The sequence below is a fragment of the Calliopsis andreniformis genome, chromosome 7 (assembly GCF_051401765.1).
Source record: "Calliopsis andreniformis isolate RMS-2024a chromosome 7, iyCalAndr_principal, whole genome shotgun sequence".
Taxonomy (NCBI): Eukaryota; Metazoa; Arthropoda; class Insecta; order Hymenoptera; family Andrenidae; genus Calliopsis; species Calliopsis andreniformis.
In genome coordinates, this window is record NC_135068.1 from 13,030,091 (window position 1) to 13,049,577 (window position 19,487).

The 19,487-nt window shown below is 44.2% G+C and overlaps 1 protein-coding gene across 1 annotated transcript in view; it reads left to right on the forward strand.

Moving 5' to 3' along the window:
* The window catches only part of Con (leucine rich repeat protein connectin), a 195,196-nt gene that overhangs the window by 107,673 nt on the left and 68,036 nt on the right, over positions 1-19,487 (forward strand). Inside the window, exons 4-5 of the mRNA XM_076382391.1 lie at positions 10,452-11,017; positions 12,161-12,654. Coding sequence (XP_076238506.1) covers positions 10,467-11,017; positions 12,161-12,654 — 1,045 coding nt within the window. The 5' untranslated portion in view covers positions 10,452-10,466. The remainder of the gene's footprint in view (positions 1-10,451; positions 11,018-12,160; positions 12,655-19,487) is intronic.

A 19,487-nucleotide genomic window follows, 5' to 3' on the forward strand; every position in this document is an offset into this window, starting at 1 on the left:
GGATTCCCATCGCGAACTAGTCCAACTATTTCCTATCATCGCTCCAGGTTTCCAGGGCAGCCAGCTCTCCACTATTTTCCATTTGAGGCATTTTGCGGCGTGCGCGCCGCCCTTGGCTCGAGTAACTATAATTAAGCGGTGGATTACGCTCCGCTCGTGACCCCGAATTCACCTCCCGCGCTGCAGCGTGTATGGGACTTGGATCAGAGGCACGAAACGCGATCAATATCCGCTTCGACGAAAGAGTTTGCTGCTGGGCCACGATTGCGACGCTGTCGGCGGTGCCTTGCCAATTTCGAGGACACGATACAGACACCAAGGGGATATTGGAGCACCGCTAATAAAGTGAGGAGACCAGCGCACATGCTCCTAGACGTGCCTTCGATGGTCCCTGGGAATTGCTTGGGAATTGGGCACGTTTCCTAAGAACAGTTAGCTGTGTTTGCTCTGCGATATGGAGTCGCTTGGACCCAATGGACGTAATTAAGACACATATTGGAGAGTATTAGGAAGCAGTCTTCGAGAAATTTTTGAAGAGCTGTCTCGACAATTACCTAAGCACCTGTCGTTGCATTCATGGATTCTCATGAAGGAAAAGGAAGGTTATTAATAAGCAGTTTCTGAGAATTAGTGAAGAGGTGTCTCAAGGGGTCTGATAAAGTGAAGTTAGTGTTTAGGGATATTTCTGCCAGCTATTCTTAATTAAACGTCCCGTCAAACTCTATCTCCTTGGAGTGTGGGGGTGGGTCGAAAAGAAAGCTTACGAGTGGAGTAATTGTTAAGAGGAGCTTTTCTAATTATCAGGTAACTACCAAGAAAAGTCGTTCATAATTAATAAGGAACTATTGAAGACTACCCAGGGAGTGGTCCCTCTAATTTAAGCGAAACTAATAAGAACAGGGGCTGTCCTTTAATTAATTACGCACCTTTCGCGTTTAATTCAGGTTTCGAGTGATCCGCCGGCCATGGTTTGTCAAGACATTTCCCCTCCGTTTTTATGGCTATTAATTACGGGGCCCAGCTTTTGTTCGCGAACTTCCGTCGGCGGAGAACGTTTTAATCACCCTTACAGAGCCCAGACTGGGAATAATTAACGCTCGGTTGCGGGGAAGGTAAACTGCCCTTTTTCCATTTTTCCCCCCCTCGGTAAAAGCTCACCTTTCCAGAGCCCTAGTAATCCAATTTGCCGCGGGAAACTTCGGACTGAAGATTCGTGTAAACGTTCGCCACTGTCTGAACGTATCTGCCCTTAAGTGGCCCATAAGCGAATACGTAAGAATACAGAGCGATCCAGAAAACTGAGCTAAGCAGTGACTATTGACCTCCACAGACTTTTTATGGAAGGGTAGCAAGGGGCCACGAAAAGCAAGAAATGAAGCATTTCTCTTGCTGATTAATCAAGTTACATTCCAACCACTTGAATCCAACTTGATTTGCGTGAACACGAACTTGACATCGAGTTACCTGAATCCAAATGCCTTGAATTCCAGTAACTCCACTAATCTGAACAAGACTTGAGCATCAATACAGCGATAGCAGGGATGCCTCCTCGAGACAGGCTCCATTTCCGCGCGGGAGTGCTGTTCTTTTATTTAAACAGCAGAACGAGGCATGCAGGGGCGTAGTATCTCGATGGAATAACAAATTTAAAGTGACTTTATCTCGTCAGAGGAATAATGTAGCCGTCGTAGGGTTGCGTAAACGCGAAGAACGCTGCGCAACGACGTCGCTCGCGAGCACAAAGCGGTGGTACAGTGGTTTTTTCCCGGGGAAACAAGGAGAATAATCCGATTCGCATCAGGGCTCTCCAGTTTCACGGAATGTCGCTGGATTCTCGTGCACCTCGAAACGCTGTTCACTGTCGTTCACCGTGCCCCTTTCGCGCATTTCCACCTGTTTTCGGGGAAATATCAACGCGCGATACGCGATATTCATGTCCGCCTGGCGCTTTAAACGCACTGTGCTCCACTTTCAGCTTTTCCCCGCTGTTCTTCGATCCCCTCGGTGCATCCGATTTCGTTCGAGACCATTGAATATTTTTTCGCCTGGTACATAGGTGGAAGTGCTCGCTAAGACGGTGATTTCCTGCCTCTGCTTTTTTACAACTTTTTGGAAGAGAAAGTAGTTTCAGTAGAAGTATTAACAATGAACTCGAGGAAGACAATCAGATAGCTGCAAACAATATCGAGTTTCTAATCGATAGGCCTAAGTCTTCGATTCTACCTAGGGGAACAAAGTTCTTGTCCTTCTTATAGAATATTTAAATTACTACAATTTTCTAGAATTTCTGATACAAAAATTTGTCTTCCTTTATTCCTCCAAAATTTTTTGCGTCAGTATAATCGTAATTTAAAAAATGAGGAAAAATTCCAGACGTGTGCTCTGATAATTATTGAAGAAATCTCGAGTAGCTAGCAGGTCGTAAGCATCTCCAGGAAGCCTCTAAGAGTGGCTGCTCGATCATGTAGGCTCGAATCTATAATTAGCCAAGGAACACACAGTCTTGTTGCTCTCCACTTTCCTCGAGTGCACGCTCGATGCACCGGATGCACTCGAGGGTTCGGCAGCAAGCGTGCTGCGAGTCGAGAGGGGTGATTGTGCATGACTTCGTCGTGGAGGAACTTTCTGAGTAAACTTAAAAGATAAAGCCGAGACATCGTCGGTATCTGGCACTGCGCACGTGCCAGTATGGGAAACTTTTCTGATTTTTTGGCCCCTGTGCGTCACGTGTGCTCTGGCCCAGCAAACTTTCCTCCCTGAACGTGGTTATTATTGTTCAGGCAATCAATGGATAAGGGTGATACAATATATCGATGGAACTATCGAAACTGAGAGAATACGTGTTTGGAAATAAACAAGAGCCCTTCAGAACTTCTCCCTGCGATTTTGTTTCTCTCTTCAGAGGCCATTGAAAAGTATTTTTTACGGACTGCGTTTGAGCGTTACTTTTGGTTTTTAGTCTGCAAAATTCTAGCGCGCATTTCGGTGTTCCGTACACTAGAAAAGCAATAGACCGAATCCCCACAATCAAGAACCACCTGAACCTCAAATTTCAATTGAAACAGAAAAAAAGCGGGAAAAGCTGAAATATTCTGAAATATTTTCAAACCTGCCGCGGAAAGCGGAAACATGGCTAGGAATGTGAGTTTTCGCGGGAAAATTTATAACTTTCACTTTTGGCGGTAAATTTTTCGGAAGCTGTTGCGCGAAAAGCCGAGGGGAAAAAATATTTTCCCACTGAGAGGTATTTTTCCCCTTTTTGCGTGGCAGCTCCGGGAAACGCGACGAAAATGTTGCCAGCGATATGTGAAAATTTTTCTCCCTGTCCTAGAGATCGATCGACTCGTTTTTCTGGAAAGTGTGGCTCGAGCGCTGGTTAAAGGGTTAACGTATTTTATACAACCCTTTTCTCTGGACTCTTCACCCATTCCCAGGCGTTTTCCACCCTTCGACGCGGGGGAAAGTCTCGCTTGATTATCGGTTCGCTATAAAAATACGCGCGGCGCATTCGTGCGGCAAACGAGGGCGCAATTAAAGTAATAATGGAAAAGTATACGTTCCCTGGGCCCCGATTCCGTGGAATTTTGTAGCACAATGTCGCGGGGGTGGGTTAACGCTCGAAAACAGAGATTTCACGCGAGTCGGATATGCAAATTTGCTTTGGAGACGCGATTACGTCGCATTGACGGCTCGCAACGCGTTCCAGCAGATGGTGGAACGCCTCAGCGAGGTCTGAGATCTAGGGAACTCTGATCTGGGATGGAAAATATGAGGCAGAGTCTTGTAGAACTTGGAAAGTGTTCAGGGGGGTGGTTTATCCCATGCAAATTTTGTTTGCAGGGTACTGTCGTGTTAGGGGAATGTTGATAGACAATGGAACTAGAAATTCATCCATGCAAAGTGATTATACCAGTCTCAGAGTGGTTGAGAAGTAAAAAACAGGTTTCCATCTTCATAAATATCGCTTGGAATTATATTCTGCGCGCTCTGCATTCGATTGTGTATCATTTACTATCATCGGGCACGATCGAAAGATGTGATAGTGATAGCTCGACTCAGAAGCAGTAAATCCTCTGCTACGACACCTCCTGGAAACTCTACTATCGCGGTTACCGAGTCCAGCATGGTATCTATTCGGGGCAATCGAATCTGGCCCATTGTTCTGTTCTGATCGTGCGAAATCTCGATGGTGTAAGGTGTGAAGTTAGTCGCGTAGAATATAGTCGATCCCTATGACTACATCCAGGAAGATTGAGACCTAGAAAAGATTCAAATCTAGAGAAGATTCAAAATCACAGCTTTCTGCTCCACTCAGCTAATATGAATTATTAATAATTGCTCCAGGAAAAACTATCTTTCAGACACTTGACCATGCAAGAACACATTCTCGGCGATTCGTTATCTCGCAACAGCTTAAATCTGGCAGCGGTAATAAGTTAAACAGCCAGATTACCGTGGCGCGCGATCCCCCAAGAGGAGGCTGTTTCCAGGACACTCGGTAGCTCTTGCCTGGCTCACGTTCCGATAAGATTCTAATTAAGAAGACTTATTGGTGGGTCGTCTGCCCGAATGCCTATGATTCTCCTCCTGCCGCTTCTCCCAGCCTGATTCGGCGATTTCCTATTCCGCTCGAAGCGGTGCGTACATCTGGCTCGAGGAGCACAGTCTTCTGTTGGGAAGTCGATGAATGCCTGTCCGTCGGCTGCATCGATCTCTTGACGGGACGTTGACAGCATGAGTTACGCGGAACGAGTGTGATTGGACTTTCCTGGGAGATTCGTTTTACCTCATCGATCCCACTGCCTAGAGCCCAGAACTACTATAGCTAGCCTTCCTGGAGTCCTCTCCTGAATACTTATTCGCTGCCTTCGAAAGCCTACATTCTATATCCTGTCGTTTAGCTCGCTTCTTGCCAGATTCTGGGACAAAATATCTCCCAATGTCGTCATAGAGTAAAAGAATCGAAGAGTGGGTTTACCATAAGATATTCGACAGCACTATAATGGAGCAACATTGTCATAGGAATTCCCTCTTTGGAGTGTAGATCTAGACCCTAGATCCTAGACAGGACAGCTGTTATTTCTTCCTACCCTACTTCTAAGGAGGAAATTCGAATGACACCCCTAGTATTCCACTCTGTGATGTCACTGCAAGACACTTTGTCCCTGTATCTGGCACCACTGCTGGCTAACTGACCCACTCCCTTAGCTTTCGCTACAAAGTAGTACTCCTCACTCCGCTGAAATATCCTGAGACACCACTTCCTTAAACACCAGGGCCTTATCAAGAGCACTAAACTGAACAGCGACTACTAAAGCGTCGGACGCGGGGTAACAAAGTCGGAACATCGACCCGTTCGTAAAATTATGCAATCGTGGGAGGGGTGGAACGAAGGAGTAAGCCGAGGGAACCTTCTCGGCGGAAACGGGCGCAGATAAAGGGGTATCAGAGCGACGAACAGGAAGTCCTCGGCGGCAAAAAATATTAAAGAACACAGAGGAACGTTTTCCGCTCCGTATCTCGAGTCCTCTCCTCCCCGCCCCCGCTTAGCATTCCGCAGACATCGCCTGGTTGTTTGAAGGTGCTGAGCCGTAGTAAACGCTCCTGTCGCTGAACTCCCTTGCATTCATGGGAATCCCTGTCGAACTATATGCATCGCAAAATCGGCACGCAGCGCGACGCCACCCTCTAGAAGGGATGAACGCGTTCGGGTTATTCCCGAGGAATTTCACTTAAAAGTTTCGCCAGGAACGAGGCCTCCTCGCAGATTCGGCGCAGCGAGAGATTTAGGAGGGCAGGCAGCAAGAAAGGCAGGGAAATTAAAGTCTTTAGTGGCATGGTGAACGTAAAACTTGGTTAGCGATAATGTCTCTTTTTCTTTCGTTTTATTATTCTCTGTGCAAGATAATACATAGTCGACGTGGCTTTCATTCCCTTAATGTCTCTCCATTCCTGAACTTGTGCATATTCATAACATGGAGTAGCCTCGACCAATCGTGAATATCGGTTTATCGATGGAATATCTTGAAGTACTCAATCGGTAACCAACATTGTTGCCCGTTCTCGGCATCCTTTGTGAAACTGCCTGTGTCTAGCTGCAACCCTGCTGCGTTTTAATTTCAATTTCGAGCTGGAATTTCGCCTGTCGATACGCTTTACCCCTTCTGCTGGGGTAAATGAAATATTGGCTGGCGGAGGGCGTGGGAAGGGTGATAAGTGTGTGTATTAAACACACACTTGTGTATTATTCCCTTATCAATTGTTTTCGTATTCACATTCGACACTAGTCGATGGTCCGTGACATGGTCAACGAGGTTTCGGTGCTTTGAAATTCATGGCAAAGCCTTTCGAGATTCCTTTTGTATTTCGAGCGTTCGAGTGGGCTGAAAATCTGCGGGATAGGGTATCGAAACTCGTATCCATGTCCACGGAAATCCATTCGCTGGCACAACACTAGACGATAAAACACCCTCGCGGATCTGCAGTGCAAATTGAAACGCGAAAGAGGATTCGCTGCCTCGATACCAGCTCTCTTATTTCCGACGAGGAATCGCTGGGATTCGAACCGAACATTAAGAAACACTTTGCGTCCTATTTGCTGGTTTCCTCTGTTTCAATTGCCACTGTACTCCCTGCGAAATCCTCTTGTAAGGAAACGCCACTTTACTTTCTACCGATTTCTTCCTCTGGGAACAAAAGACAATTTCTTTAGACTAACATTGCTAAATAATTCAAAATACCATAGGACAAAGTTCATTTTGTGTGTGAATTTTTTTACACCTCCCATCTCTGTTCCAAGCATGACATTTTTTCCAAATAGTTGCACCTCGAATATTTCCAGCGAGCTGGATTCTCGTGGTTCCGCGGAATCGTGGCATTTTGGAAAAAGGGAGATTAAACTGTTGGCGAGGTGGGTGGGTATTAATAAATTGCATTAACACTATGTGACGAGAATTATCGAGGAATTCAGTAGACTCGATCGCGAAATGAAGTCCTTTTTGCGGTGGAATGTTGGGGGCAGAATATTTATTCGACTGTGTTAACATTGACAAATACATCAACGATGGGAATTGCATTTTAATCTGGAGTTTTGACGAGAAATTTTATTAATTAAAATAGAATGTCCCTCCTCAAAACGAGAGAATTTAAATTAACATGTACTCCAACAACAGCAAACGCGATGCATTACAACCTACGAGTTCTACAACGATTTCTGCATCCACTGGCAGTAATGCAATAAGCTTCAACGCTGACATGCATTCCTCCCCCAACAAAGGGACAAATACTTCCACTCTCACTGTGTATTCTTCAAGAGCCAGCAATTTGAATCTCCGCATTCCAGCAAGGCTGGCATTAAAAAAGCACCATTTGGCAGATCGACGGAAACCCCGAACCGAAAACACCCCCAAAGCAATGGGTTCTCTGCAGGGGCGGTGATTTCCATCGGTATCTCGCTAAACGGCAGCAATCGGAAGACGAATTTCCTTGCTCCTAGCTCGCTAACAGTTCCGTGGCTCTGCTCCGCCTACGTCTGCGCTGGGCTTCCAGGTTGTCTCTTTCCAGTTCCTTCCCTTGGTTCCTTCCGAATGCTGGCGATAAATTCTCGGTTTCGCTTCTTGCTCCAGTGCTGGGCTAGCAACCTGTTTCGTCCTTTCGGGATCTTCGCGAACAATGAAGGTTCGTTTCCAGTCGCCTGGCAGTTTGCAGATTCGAGGACTCTGATAGCAGTGATAGAAACATGTTACTTAGCCTGACTTCGTAAAGACAGTTAGCTGAGGGGAGGAAAAATGCAGAAGTCGAGCAGATTTTGGGGAAGCAGTAGCCGATCGGCGATGGAAAAGAAAGATTGCAAATTAACACGCTTGTCTCCTCGCCATTGTGTCAGGGTATGTAAATTCGTGGGAAAATATCGCGGGAGGGAAAAAAGTTCGGCTCACTGACGATTCTGTTTAATGGACCGTTCGCTGTAACGTATGACGACGCGTCGGTATTTTTATTTTTGCGCATCGTGGCTTGGACTGACGCGCTGCATGTATGCAACCCGAATTTTCAATTATAAAAAACAGAACAGGAAAACAGGGAAATACGTCCGTGCCCTTCCGCCCGATAAAAAAGTAGAAACGCGTGCTGATAAATTGACCGTGTCGACTGACCAACATACTTGATACCCTGAACGATCTAACAAACATAAAAAATTGAAACAGTTTTACGAATTAGAATTTCAGAATTTCTAGCTCTCTCGTGTTTATTTTATTTCCACGCGTGAAACGACCCTCCCAACAGGTTTTATTTATTCTCGATTCTCTGAAGAAAATTCCACACTTTCCTCTCTGCATTTCCACCCCGAGGAGCACAAGAACCGAGTCACAGCACATTTTTCTTATCAGAAACCGCCGCTTTTCTCGCTGAAAATCGGCCAGTTTCGCCTGGCAGAAAAGGAAGGAGAGTCTAGCGCGGAGACAAAACCTCTCGCATATTTTCCAGACTCGCGAAAGCCGGGGTGACCGTGAGAGGACACGCACGGTCGCGATGCAGACGCGTGCGACGAGGCGACGCCGGGCGTCGGGTCGGGCGCCAGTTGAAAAATAAAAGGCAAACGGCGTCTCTCGCGCGGTATTATGCGAGCTTCCACTTGAGAGGATAATTTTTCAAAGGGACTCCGCGAGGTGTCCCTTTTCGGCTCGTCTTCGTTTTGCGGGGGAGTCGAGGGAGGAAAAAAGAGGAAAGGGGAAGCAGGTGAAAGGCCGACTGCGTCTCTCACACCTGGCCAAGCGAGCGTGAGGTCTCCTGCGGCTTGTACCTTCGCTCCCCCGCCCCTCTGCTTTACCTTTTTCACGGCCTTTACGCCAGTTACCTCGCCACCTCTTCTGGCTTCCTTTTTTCCCCGCTCGCGGCAAGATTTTTCTGGACCGATGAAGCATGCCCTGATCCACTCAGTTCCTCTGGAGACGACAGAGCGATTCGAGGGAAGTCGCCAAAGGATCACGTCCACGCTCCCAGTGTCCCATAACACTTGGTCGGATGCTCAGATCCCGATATTGCTAGCCTGCTTGTAGCTTCTCTTCAACCTGTCGGCTTTAGGTTTCAATATTTGCAGTTTCACTTAATGCAAACATTTTCTTACAATAATTGAGTAGAATTCTGCTCCTAACATAAATTATTTATACAAGAAACACTGAAAAATTAAAGTAAAATAAGAAACTAGGGCGAAATTACATTAATTACGCCAATTTTAATAGAGAAGAAACAAGTATTTTAGTTATTTAGAGAATTAACAATCAAAATAGATAGATAAAGTCTTTAGAAAGAGAGTAGAAGTGTTTGTATAAGTTAGATCGAATCATATTTCGCGCGCTTCTACTTGCCCCCGCGCATCCTACTGCGCAGGTCCTTAGTAGCGTCCAGCAAGCAAGGGGGAGGTCGCACGTCCAGGTTCTCCGCAGAAAATTCATTAATTTTCACGTTATTTGACCGTGATTCCTCTTCAAAATGGTTGCTGTCTATAGATCTGGTATCTGTGTAATGAATTCTGCAAGAATTGAGTCAAGAGGTTAGTAGAATAAAGAAAAATAACCATAATTGTAGTCTGTAGTACAGTCACATTTCCGCGCTCTCCTTACCCACGCGCATCCTACTGCGCAGATGTGTGGCGCTTTAACCTGGGAATCGAGGTGGCTACGTACGATTCTTTTTTGCGCAGAATATCAATTAATTTCGGTATTATTCGACTGGGATTCGTGCATAGGACGATTGTCAACGATAGAACTGATTGCAGGGATTTGAAATCTGCAGAAATTTGAAGCAGAGGTTAGTGGAATTCTGAAATTTCTTGTCGACAAAGATAGCGTCGTTTCTCGCATTTTTTACACCATATTAGTGATTGAATTCTCGAATATTTTAGAAGCTTTACAATATCTTGTATTGCTAATATGCCCTACCATTAATGTTTGACACATTTAATCGACTAATATTTGGAAAAATCGAATAATCTGGAGAATGTATGTTTCTCTACTTTTGACAATTATTTTCCTATCGCCTCAATTTTTATTGTCCAAATCTTACGCTTATTAACCAAGTACTTAATATAATATATTCAAAAATTGGAAAATATTGTATCCACGCTTCAATTATTTGCCAACATAAATCACCATCAATATTTCATGCGAAACAACTATATTTTAATAATTAATACTTCCAGTATTCCCAGCCTTTATGCACATGTTTAGTTTATAATTAATTGCGAAACGTAGTACGTCCATCGAAGCTGTATGAACAATTTTGATGTTTTATTCCTCGTTAATGATTCTACAGTTGCCATTAATATTAATACAATAATATGTATGCTCGTAACGAACGCGTCAATATTATTAATAATTTTCAGCTCTGTAATAAGCCAATGGGCAACCGAGCGACGTTTAAAGGCCTCTAACCAAATGAATTTATTGTTACAGATCTAGAAGATCAATATGAGGCAAATTCCCTGGATCTCTATTGCCCTTCAGTTGCTTCTCCTCACATCCCTCTTCTCCTCGAGCCTGTCAGCTTCGACGCGCTCTCGGGGGAAGAAAAAGGTAGCAAAGGAGACGAAGGAGATCAACATTTGCAACATCGAGAGCCAGCAGGCCCCCATCTTCTGCTACTGCGATAGCAATGAGATCAGAAACGCCACAACAGCTAAATGTCTGGTCCTCAACTCCTTCAATCTCAACGACCCCACCTGGAATTACTTCAGCTCGCAAATCTACCTACAGGAGCTCATCTTTCATGTGAAAACATCGAACGGTTTGCAGTACATACCCACCCAGGTGCTTAGGCAGCTGAAAAACTTGCAGAAATTTACGATGCAGTATGCAATGATCAGGGAACTGGCTGAGTACGCATTCTCCAATTTATCGACGATAACAGAGATCAATCTGAGCAGGAATTTTCTTGTCACTCTGAGGATGCACGCGTTTGAGAACATGAAGAACTTGTCTCTCATCGACCTGGACGAGAATAGGATCTCTGAGATCAACAGGTACTGTTACTGCTCTATATTCACTTTTACTATATTTATTACATCAAATTTTGTTCTCGATGCAAGCTTTGCTACAACTTACAATTCTATTCTATGTCGACATAAATTCGTATCATTTAGAATATAGGATTAAATAATATCCTTTGCATGCTAGAAGGAAGTGAGTAAAGCAGCGGGAAGGAACTTGCTTCACTCGTTCAATAACCGTACCATAAACTACAAAAATGAATTACCCGCGATCTCGAGTGCATAAAATACTAGTTTCTAGTTTACCACCCACCCACGAATTCCGTCTCTGAATACTCTCCAGCGATGGGGACTCTCCCACATTCACCGCCTTTCATAATTCCGAATGATTCGTTCAATTATGCCTCGTCTCGATGGCAATCACTCGGCGCGAGTAAATTGAAAGCGTCTTCGGCGTGCATAGGGACGTTTTACGAGGAATACCGCGGAGATAAATTACCGTGGAATTTCTCGAGTTCAGGGTGGCTCGGGGAATTCGCGGCGCGAAGTCGTTCCCTAGAATCAGCGAGCTTCAGACGATAAGACGCCTTCATCATTAAACGAGATTAAGCCAGAATCCCTATAATAAGGCGTTCGACTGCTCCCACAACTCGTCGACTAATTAGTATACATATAGGTGGGGGTCTCCCAATGTCAACATCGCGTGCTGAACCTGTCGGACAAAAACAGCCATTTGGGAATTGGCAGCCACAGTGTAAACATGTGCTCGCTCCTGTCGACAAAAACCACAGCCAGTTTTGGGTTCGACCTCTGGTTTAATTCTCCACAAATTTGGCGTGACTTTTAGTAGCTGCTATTCCCTGCGCTACAATGCAAGTGTCGCTGTCCTACCGAACTTACGCGCGATCAAAGAGCAGAATCGAGAAGGAGCGATGCACATTTGGCGACAGAAGCTCACGAGGCCACTCCGTCCGCGAAATGCAAACTCTAAAGAGACACAGGCGCCCATTCAATTTGCCGTGCAAGTACGTTGAACTTCCTAGGCGCCATTAACACGGTCATAAAGCTCGTGCCGCGTCCCCATCCCCTTAGAATTTCTTCGATGAAGCTGCCTCGCAGTGTCTCTCATGTGCCTCTGTCGCCTAGTCCATTCAACTTGTCTCGTTTGCCCCGCAGAGACACTTTCGTCAACCTGCCGTCGATGAAGATCCTGAAATTGAACCACAACAACATCAGCACGCTGCACGACAGGGCGTTCAAGTACCTCACGTCCTTAGAGGAGCTCGAGCTCTATGAGAATCAGATCAAGGTGATCACAGGCGACAGTTTCCATGGGCTGAGGAACTTGGTCAGGCTGGACCTCCGCAACAATCTCATCGACATGGTGGGCGAGAAGACGTTCATCGAGATGCCGTCGCTTCGTGAACTTGACCTGGGCCAGAACGAGATCGTGTACATATCTGAGAAGGCGCTGGATGGCATGAGGAACCTGAGGAAACTTCGACTGGGCCGGAACAAACTCATCACTCTGGGACCAGACTTCCTCGCTGGCGCACCTGGCATCTACTTCCTCGACCTCAGGGATAATCAGCTGAAAACCATCACCTTTGATAACATCAAACCAATCGTCACCAATTTGTACAACAGCACCAGCCACTTCTACCTGAGCGGTGAGTCAGTCTGATGCATGCTGATTTTATTTATTGCATGGAGTTTTATGGCGAGTGCAGTGTTCCCTTTGCTCGGATTCGCGAATCATTGATAAGAAATCTGTAGGGAACTGCATGAACTCCTTGGGTACAGGAGGGAAAAATTGAGAGATGGGGAAAGAAATAAGGAGTGTCCTAGTTGTGTAGGTCTGGGCTCCAGACACAATGGAATAGGACATGGATTATTTTTTATTTCTTCCTCCAGCTACCAGGTTGAATTCAAGAAAGTCAATCTCTTTAAATAGTTCATTTTTGTTATTTAAAAATTTAGTGACGAGGGAACACTGTGCTGGGAATTGTTCAAGGTCTGCTCTTAGAAGTCGAAATCTCCTTTCTTACTTGGAGCTTCGAGATATTCTTTTAATAATTGAGGAGATATTGCTTGTTAGTCACTCACAATCAGAAGAGTGAAGCTCGTAAAATATGATACTATTTTCTCCCATTCTGACTTAAGACGCAACAGTTTGAGGATTCGAATTCAATCATCCTTCCATTTCACGAGCAAGAAGTTCGATCAAACGGCTCGAAAAGTTTGCCGAGCGCCATAACGATTTTACGCGAGCTAGGAGCAGACACTTGAACAACTAATATAACCATAAATTCAGTAGCACGGGATTGAGATTCGCCCCGCTCGCCAGGATAATGAACTTTCTTTTTACTGTCGCTTAATAGATAATTTTCTAACGATCCCATAATGGCCGTCATTAAAGTGTATTCCCCTCGTGAATATCTGAAATCTCTGCGGCGAAGTTAGCAGAGTCGGTAATTGCTCTCAAGTGAGGGATCAGACGTTGCTATCGTGCCGCGAAATCTTTCATTTCGCTCGTTAAACGTGATGCATGCCAATCTCGTGGTCGTTTAAGGGTGGCAATACACCCCTGTGATGCTCGCGTAGGGCTCCCCTTCCCTCTTCCGATTATCAGCCCCTTGCTGTTCGATTTCTCGACAGGCCAGTGTTCCTGAAACTCTGCTCTAGCATGGGAGGAAGGTTTACTGATTCTGTGAATAGAAATAGATTTTAGAGTACACGATATTTAGAGTTTCAGATATAAGAGGCTTTAGAAGCAAGTTGCTTTTTAATATTCGTAATTTTCTCCGATCGGGCATCGGTTCTTCCATCCAGCATCTCCGAAAACTTAAAAAAGATTATTCCTCCTGAGAGTTGGACGCGTTCTGATTCCACAGTTTGAAATGTAAATAATCCCTGGCACGATATTTCCATCGACCGTGCTGTCTCCGATACAGGAGGGTAGGTCTGTCTCTCACAGCGTTCCATTCATCCCAAAATTACCATAGACCGACAAAAAGGCTTCCGACACTTCTGCTCGTCGTTACATAGATCATATTGGAAGCACCGCTCGGGAATTACGCAATCTTCCTTGCATATTAGTAGTCGCTGAAAAAAAACACCTGGAATTTCTTAATTCAAGCAGCTCTTAGACAAAAGACATCTTATATAAATTCTGCTGGCCTCCTAGAGCAGAGATTTTTCTATTTCAAGCATTCTCATTTTCCCACTTGTCATTCATATCTTCAAGACCCAGCTTATCCAATAGGGCAGAAAATTAGTCGCAAGATCGAAACCTATGTAGCTTCTGTTATCACTCTAATCCCTTTGGTATATCTTTGAGAAGCACTGGGCCAACTGTGGCCCTTTTCGTCCCAGTCCTCCCTGCGCTGGTCGTCCGTCAAACTTTTAGTTGTCGGAACTTGCACTCCTGACCCAGACAATCAAGAGCAGCAACAGCAGGCGTCGGGACGCTGCACGAACGTTTCTGCAGCTCCGCGTCTCAGCCAGCTAATGGAATCGGACGAGAGCGGCTCGTCAAAAAGTTGATCAACTTTTCACGCTAGACTGTGTCCAGACCGACGATTTTACAGCAAGAAATTTCTGAAAGCTCGAGTTTAATAAGGAAACTGACGGATAGAGGCTAGCATCCTGTCGAGCTCGCTGCAACGAGCTTCTTTGTCCACCAGGTCGACGACCTGAGACCTGGAAACTCTCGATCCTTGTTCTGAGATATTCCAGATAGAACGAGATAATTCGTGAAAGAACTTTTGGGGAGAAATTTTAGTTTTTCATTATCGTGTTATTGTCATTTCACTTGTTTTACCTTCCTGGTTTTAATAGAAATTAATCTTCCGAATTAGCTTCTAATTTAATCAGTCTCTCGATACAAAGTTTATAAAATACTCTGGCCTGAATAATCCGAATAGCCAACAGTAATTTGAATATAGCATTACTAAATGGCGTAGACCGACAATAACGATAACATTTTCAATTAATGTTTAACTAATGAATGCGACGAGTAGGCGCGCTAATAAAACGATATCAACTGAGATTCGTTTAAATAATATTAATATAGCCCAGCATCAGTTTCAGCATCAGTACAGGGAGTACTAATTAATATAATCAACTGAAATTGAACTGAACATTATTGCATAAGATATGTTCATAAAATTTGAATAAAGTCAGGAATGAGTTTCAGTAATACCTAGATAAGCCATTCGGTACTCCAAAAGGAAATTCTTCGAAATCAAACACTCGACGCTCTCCAGAAAATAGAAATTTCGATTTGGAGAGCTGGGTGGATAGGTGCAGAAATAGAAGAGGTAGAAATTTTTCATTTACCGCTCCGATCGTATACTCTTTCCACGATTCCTGTTCTCGCAGTTTCCTGGACGCTTATCCCCATCAATTTATCAGTCCCTTCGTCCAGTCTACCGCCAAACACTCGATCGTATTAGGCGACGAATATATCCATCGTATGATACTCCATTGGAGCATCCAACGAGCGGTCAGATATCGAGGAGAGGTTCGATAACAAGCCAGCGTCGGTACATCGATTTCCCGCGACTCTATTCCCATCGCCCCTTCGATGCCATACATTTATTTTCTCGCTGAATTTTCCCACCAACCCCCGAAAGAATATCCTATTCTTTGTCGAGTGGCGGATTATGCGTTCAATAATTCCTTCTTCGGGAATAAAAAAATACACTTTATTTCATCCTTTGCTTGCATTTCCGTTCTCACTCAGCGGTTCGTTTTTCGGCTCCCCAATTAAGCCCTCGAATTCGCAATTTCACTGGTGGTTTCGCTTCTCTGGGGTTAAAAATAGAAAAATAGAATCCCATGCCGTGTCCAGTTGGCTGGGAAATTTCACTGTGACGAGTTCACGATGGAAGATCCCGCGCTTCGAACGGAGAGAGAGCGTTTTGTTGCTCTGGATGGTCGCGAAATGGTAGAGGGGTGGAAAATGGTGGAATATAATTAAGGGAAGGGAAGTATCGTCGCGAGTTCGAGCTGAAAGAGCGTTTATTCGCTCGTTTAGAGTCGACTGGCCACGAAACGCAAGATTCCCTTCTTTGCGTTTAACGAATTGCATTGCACAACTGTTTTCTTGTTGTTCTTTCGCATAACCGAGTTATCTCTGCCTTTGGGGCTCCCTTTTATTCGCGAAGAGGCTCTTTACAGACAACGGCGATTTTAAGACGCCAATTTGGATTCGTTTAGCTTCGCGGGTGTACTGCACTTTTCAATTATATTCAATAATATTCAATTAAGAGAACAATTTGTGCATTCTTCTCTGGAGTTATTCAAATAAATCTACGCAACATGTTATATAATTTTTTGAAACACAGAAAGGAAACACGTGCATAGAAAGTAGACCCTTTAGAATTGCAAATAAGATTTCTTTTCCTGGGGAGAAAATTCTGAGAAAAATTGAGTAGTTTTTATTTCGGGAAATCAGGTAGAAAAGAGTTTAAATTTTTCATTCGAGAATAGTTGGCGCAGGTCGAATTTATACGCGAATATTGTGAAGCTTCGCGCGCTCGCGCAGTTGGAGCTTATCGCGGAAGCTGTTTTCTCAGGGCGAAGGGAAAACTTGGATATGGGATACGCGAGGCAGCCGATTATAGGAAATACGTACTGGAATATGTGCGCCACAGGTGGCACACAGATGCTCTAATATTTAACCCCGTTATTGTTCCTTAAAGTCACGGGAGATTACGTTCGCTGGCTCGAATTTACGCGTGTAATCAGAAAGCTGAACAACTTGCGCCCCACGCGAAATAATGGAACAATTATTGCAATGAGAAACAGTTATCGTAACGAGCAATATCCTTAGTAAATTCCAACAGGAGTTCTCCCTCCCTCCAGAAACCATCAAATAAAAGCTGAAATTAAACTAATTATAGACGAAGTGTATCCTCGAAATATATCTTCAGCACTCGAATTAGGTTTACCACAGCCCTCCATAAGAACTTGAAAGCTGTAATAAAGGTTTGAGTTACATTGCAGCTGGTTGATTGATGTCGCTGATCTTGTTGCTAATTGAAAAAGAGAGATTGAACGACCCTTTCGCCAGCCAAGGACTATTCATAATCCATCGAGCATTCGGTCCAGCTTTTTCACACCTCTTTCCTCCCCTTTTTCATCCACCCACCGAGGAAGATTTATCGTAATCGAACAAATAAGAAGCGTTAACACGAAATATCAATCTCGATGCTCGCACTTTTCAACCCCTGCTCCCCTGCTTTTTTGCTCCTCGCTCTCTCATTTTTGCTGATTGCGCCTTGGATCACGCCGCGCGAAAATAGAACGAAACAAAGCTGAGTTTTGAAGCATCGATATTGTTACTTCGTTATTCGTTGACGTTGCTGTTAACGCTGCTCGTAAATGAGTATCAGCATTCAACGATATACGCATGCATAACGAAGCAATTAATTCGATGGAAAGAATTTAGCGTTTAATGTTGCGATGGGGATTTCAATGACTGATAATTGAGATATAATTATTAGGGATTTATCGGTTGAAATAATTTTGATATTAGATATTTCGTGAACGAATGAAGTCTGCAACTGGGATATGGGTCTCTAAGACGCTGGGGCGTCTCAGGAGCCACAGAGTTTCGAAAGAGTAAAGATAGATTATGTTGTTTACGATTGGGATGGGATTTTAGATATCGGAAGCAGAGTTGAGAAACAAGGTTTCGCTATTTGCTGGCCCTTGGGAATAGACCTCGGTGATACGAGATGAAAGTGAAGGTGGCTTAGAGCAACCTTCTTCGACAAAAGATAATCTTAGCTTCCGCAGAATGCACTTTAAATCTCAATAAGTTAACTTGGCAACAGATCGTGAGGTGTCTTTCAGTAGCAATGGGGTATTGAAGCTACCATGAAACTGTCAAAACAATTCCTTTCATCCAACACCCGAGTCTAATCTCATTGGCAAACGTCCCTGCAGTGCATCTCGAAACAGCTGCAGCCTCGAGATCACTGCGCCCAGATCCGTGAATGAAGGGTCGACAGAATCTTTCTCGCGAGTGCATGAGAGGGTAAGAGGCAGAGGAATTCTCAAAGGAACGAGGACTCAGGTCCTAGAGTCGCTGCATCGACGCACGATTCGGTCATTGATCGACGCTCCAAATGAATCGCGCCTGTTCCCCGAGTTCTGGGTCGCAAACGAGTTCAAGAACCTCGGTGCATCCCCCTAGCGTCTCTATCAGCGTCCCGCGACTCGTTTTATTGATCCATAATAGATCTGTCGTGTCTGTTGGACATAAATCGCGAAGGACGATCGCGGATCTCTTCAAGCGCGGCGTGTAATAGAAAACTGAATCGGTTGGGAGCCATTAAATACGAGTGTTCTTCACCTAGAAGGCTTTGGGAACGTACTGCACCTTGGGATGCGACCTACCGAGATGACGCTGCAAGAGTGATCGCGAGAAATTTATTATTTCGTCGGTGCATCGATACAGACTCAGAGTTATGCACCTGAGGCTACCGATAGGTCATTTATAACATGTGTAAGGCTATTTTATTAGTGCTTCAAATTAGCGTAACAAATTTTCAAATTTTCAATTTTTCAAATATTTGAATTTCCAATTTTTCAAATATTTGAATTTTCAAATTTTCAAATTTTCAAATTTTCAAATATTCAACTTTTGAAGTCTTTAAATCACGCAAGAAAGCTTATATAGAAAGTGCATGCAATTCTCAAGTAACTCTCTCCGTCAGCAAAATGAATAATCATGGAATGCAACTGCCCCTCCACTGAGCTATCGCTGACAAGTAGTTAGCCTTTATTTAGAAGGTCAGATTGATTATCCGTGCAGATGTGAGTTCTGGAAAGTAATTCTATATGAATTCTGTCTGTTCATTTAATCAGGATATCGTTCACAAGAGTAATTTGAAGTTATTCGCGAATACTGTGCATCCAAAAATTCGAAACACGTGAGAAGTAATGGGAGGCAGAGTATTTTCCAATAAATTCGAGTGACCTCGCGGAAAATAAGCTGAAAGCATCGCGGCAGGAAGAAATATCGCGCAACGAGAGCAGCTTTTAATAACAATGTAAACTCGACTTCTTGCTTGCCTCTAAAGCTACACCGTTGCATAAGTCAAACAACGACAGTACATAATGCTCCTGGCAGGAATATTGTTATACTATAATACACGGTCAAAAACATGCAGCTCGCAATAAAGTTGAAAGAGGAGGCTTGTCTTACAAACAAAAAAGATAAAAAAGCAAGCGCATAGACCAAGCTGAAATTTTCAGAATTTTTCATTGACGCTCCAGTTTCACATAAATTTTTGATCTCATTGTATCCACTCGTTCGTTGAAAAGAAATTATTCTTTCTCCCCTTTTACGATTTACAAGCCAGTGTATTATTAATAGTATTTAACTGAAATCATAGACTAGAGAGGGAGATTGTAAAAGGCGGGAGCAGGAGCGTAACAAAGGGTTTGAAAAAATCATAAATCAAGCACGTCCATTCTTTCCTCGTTT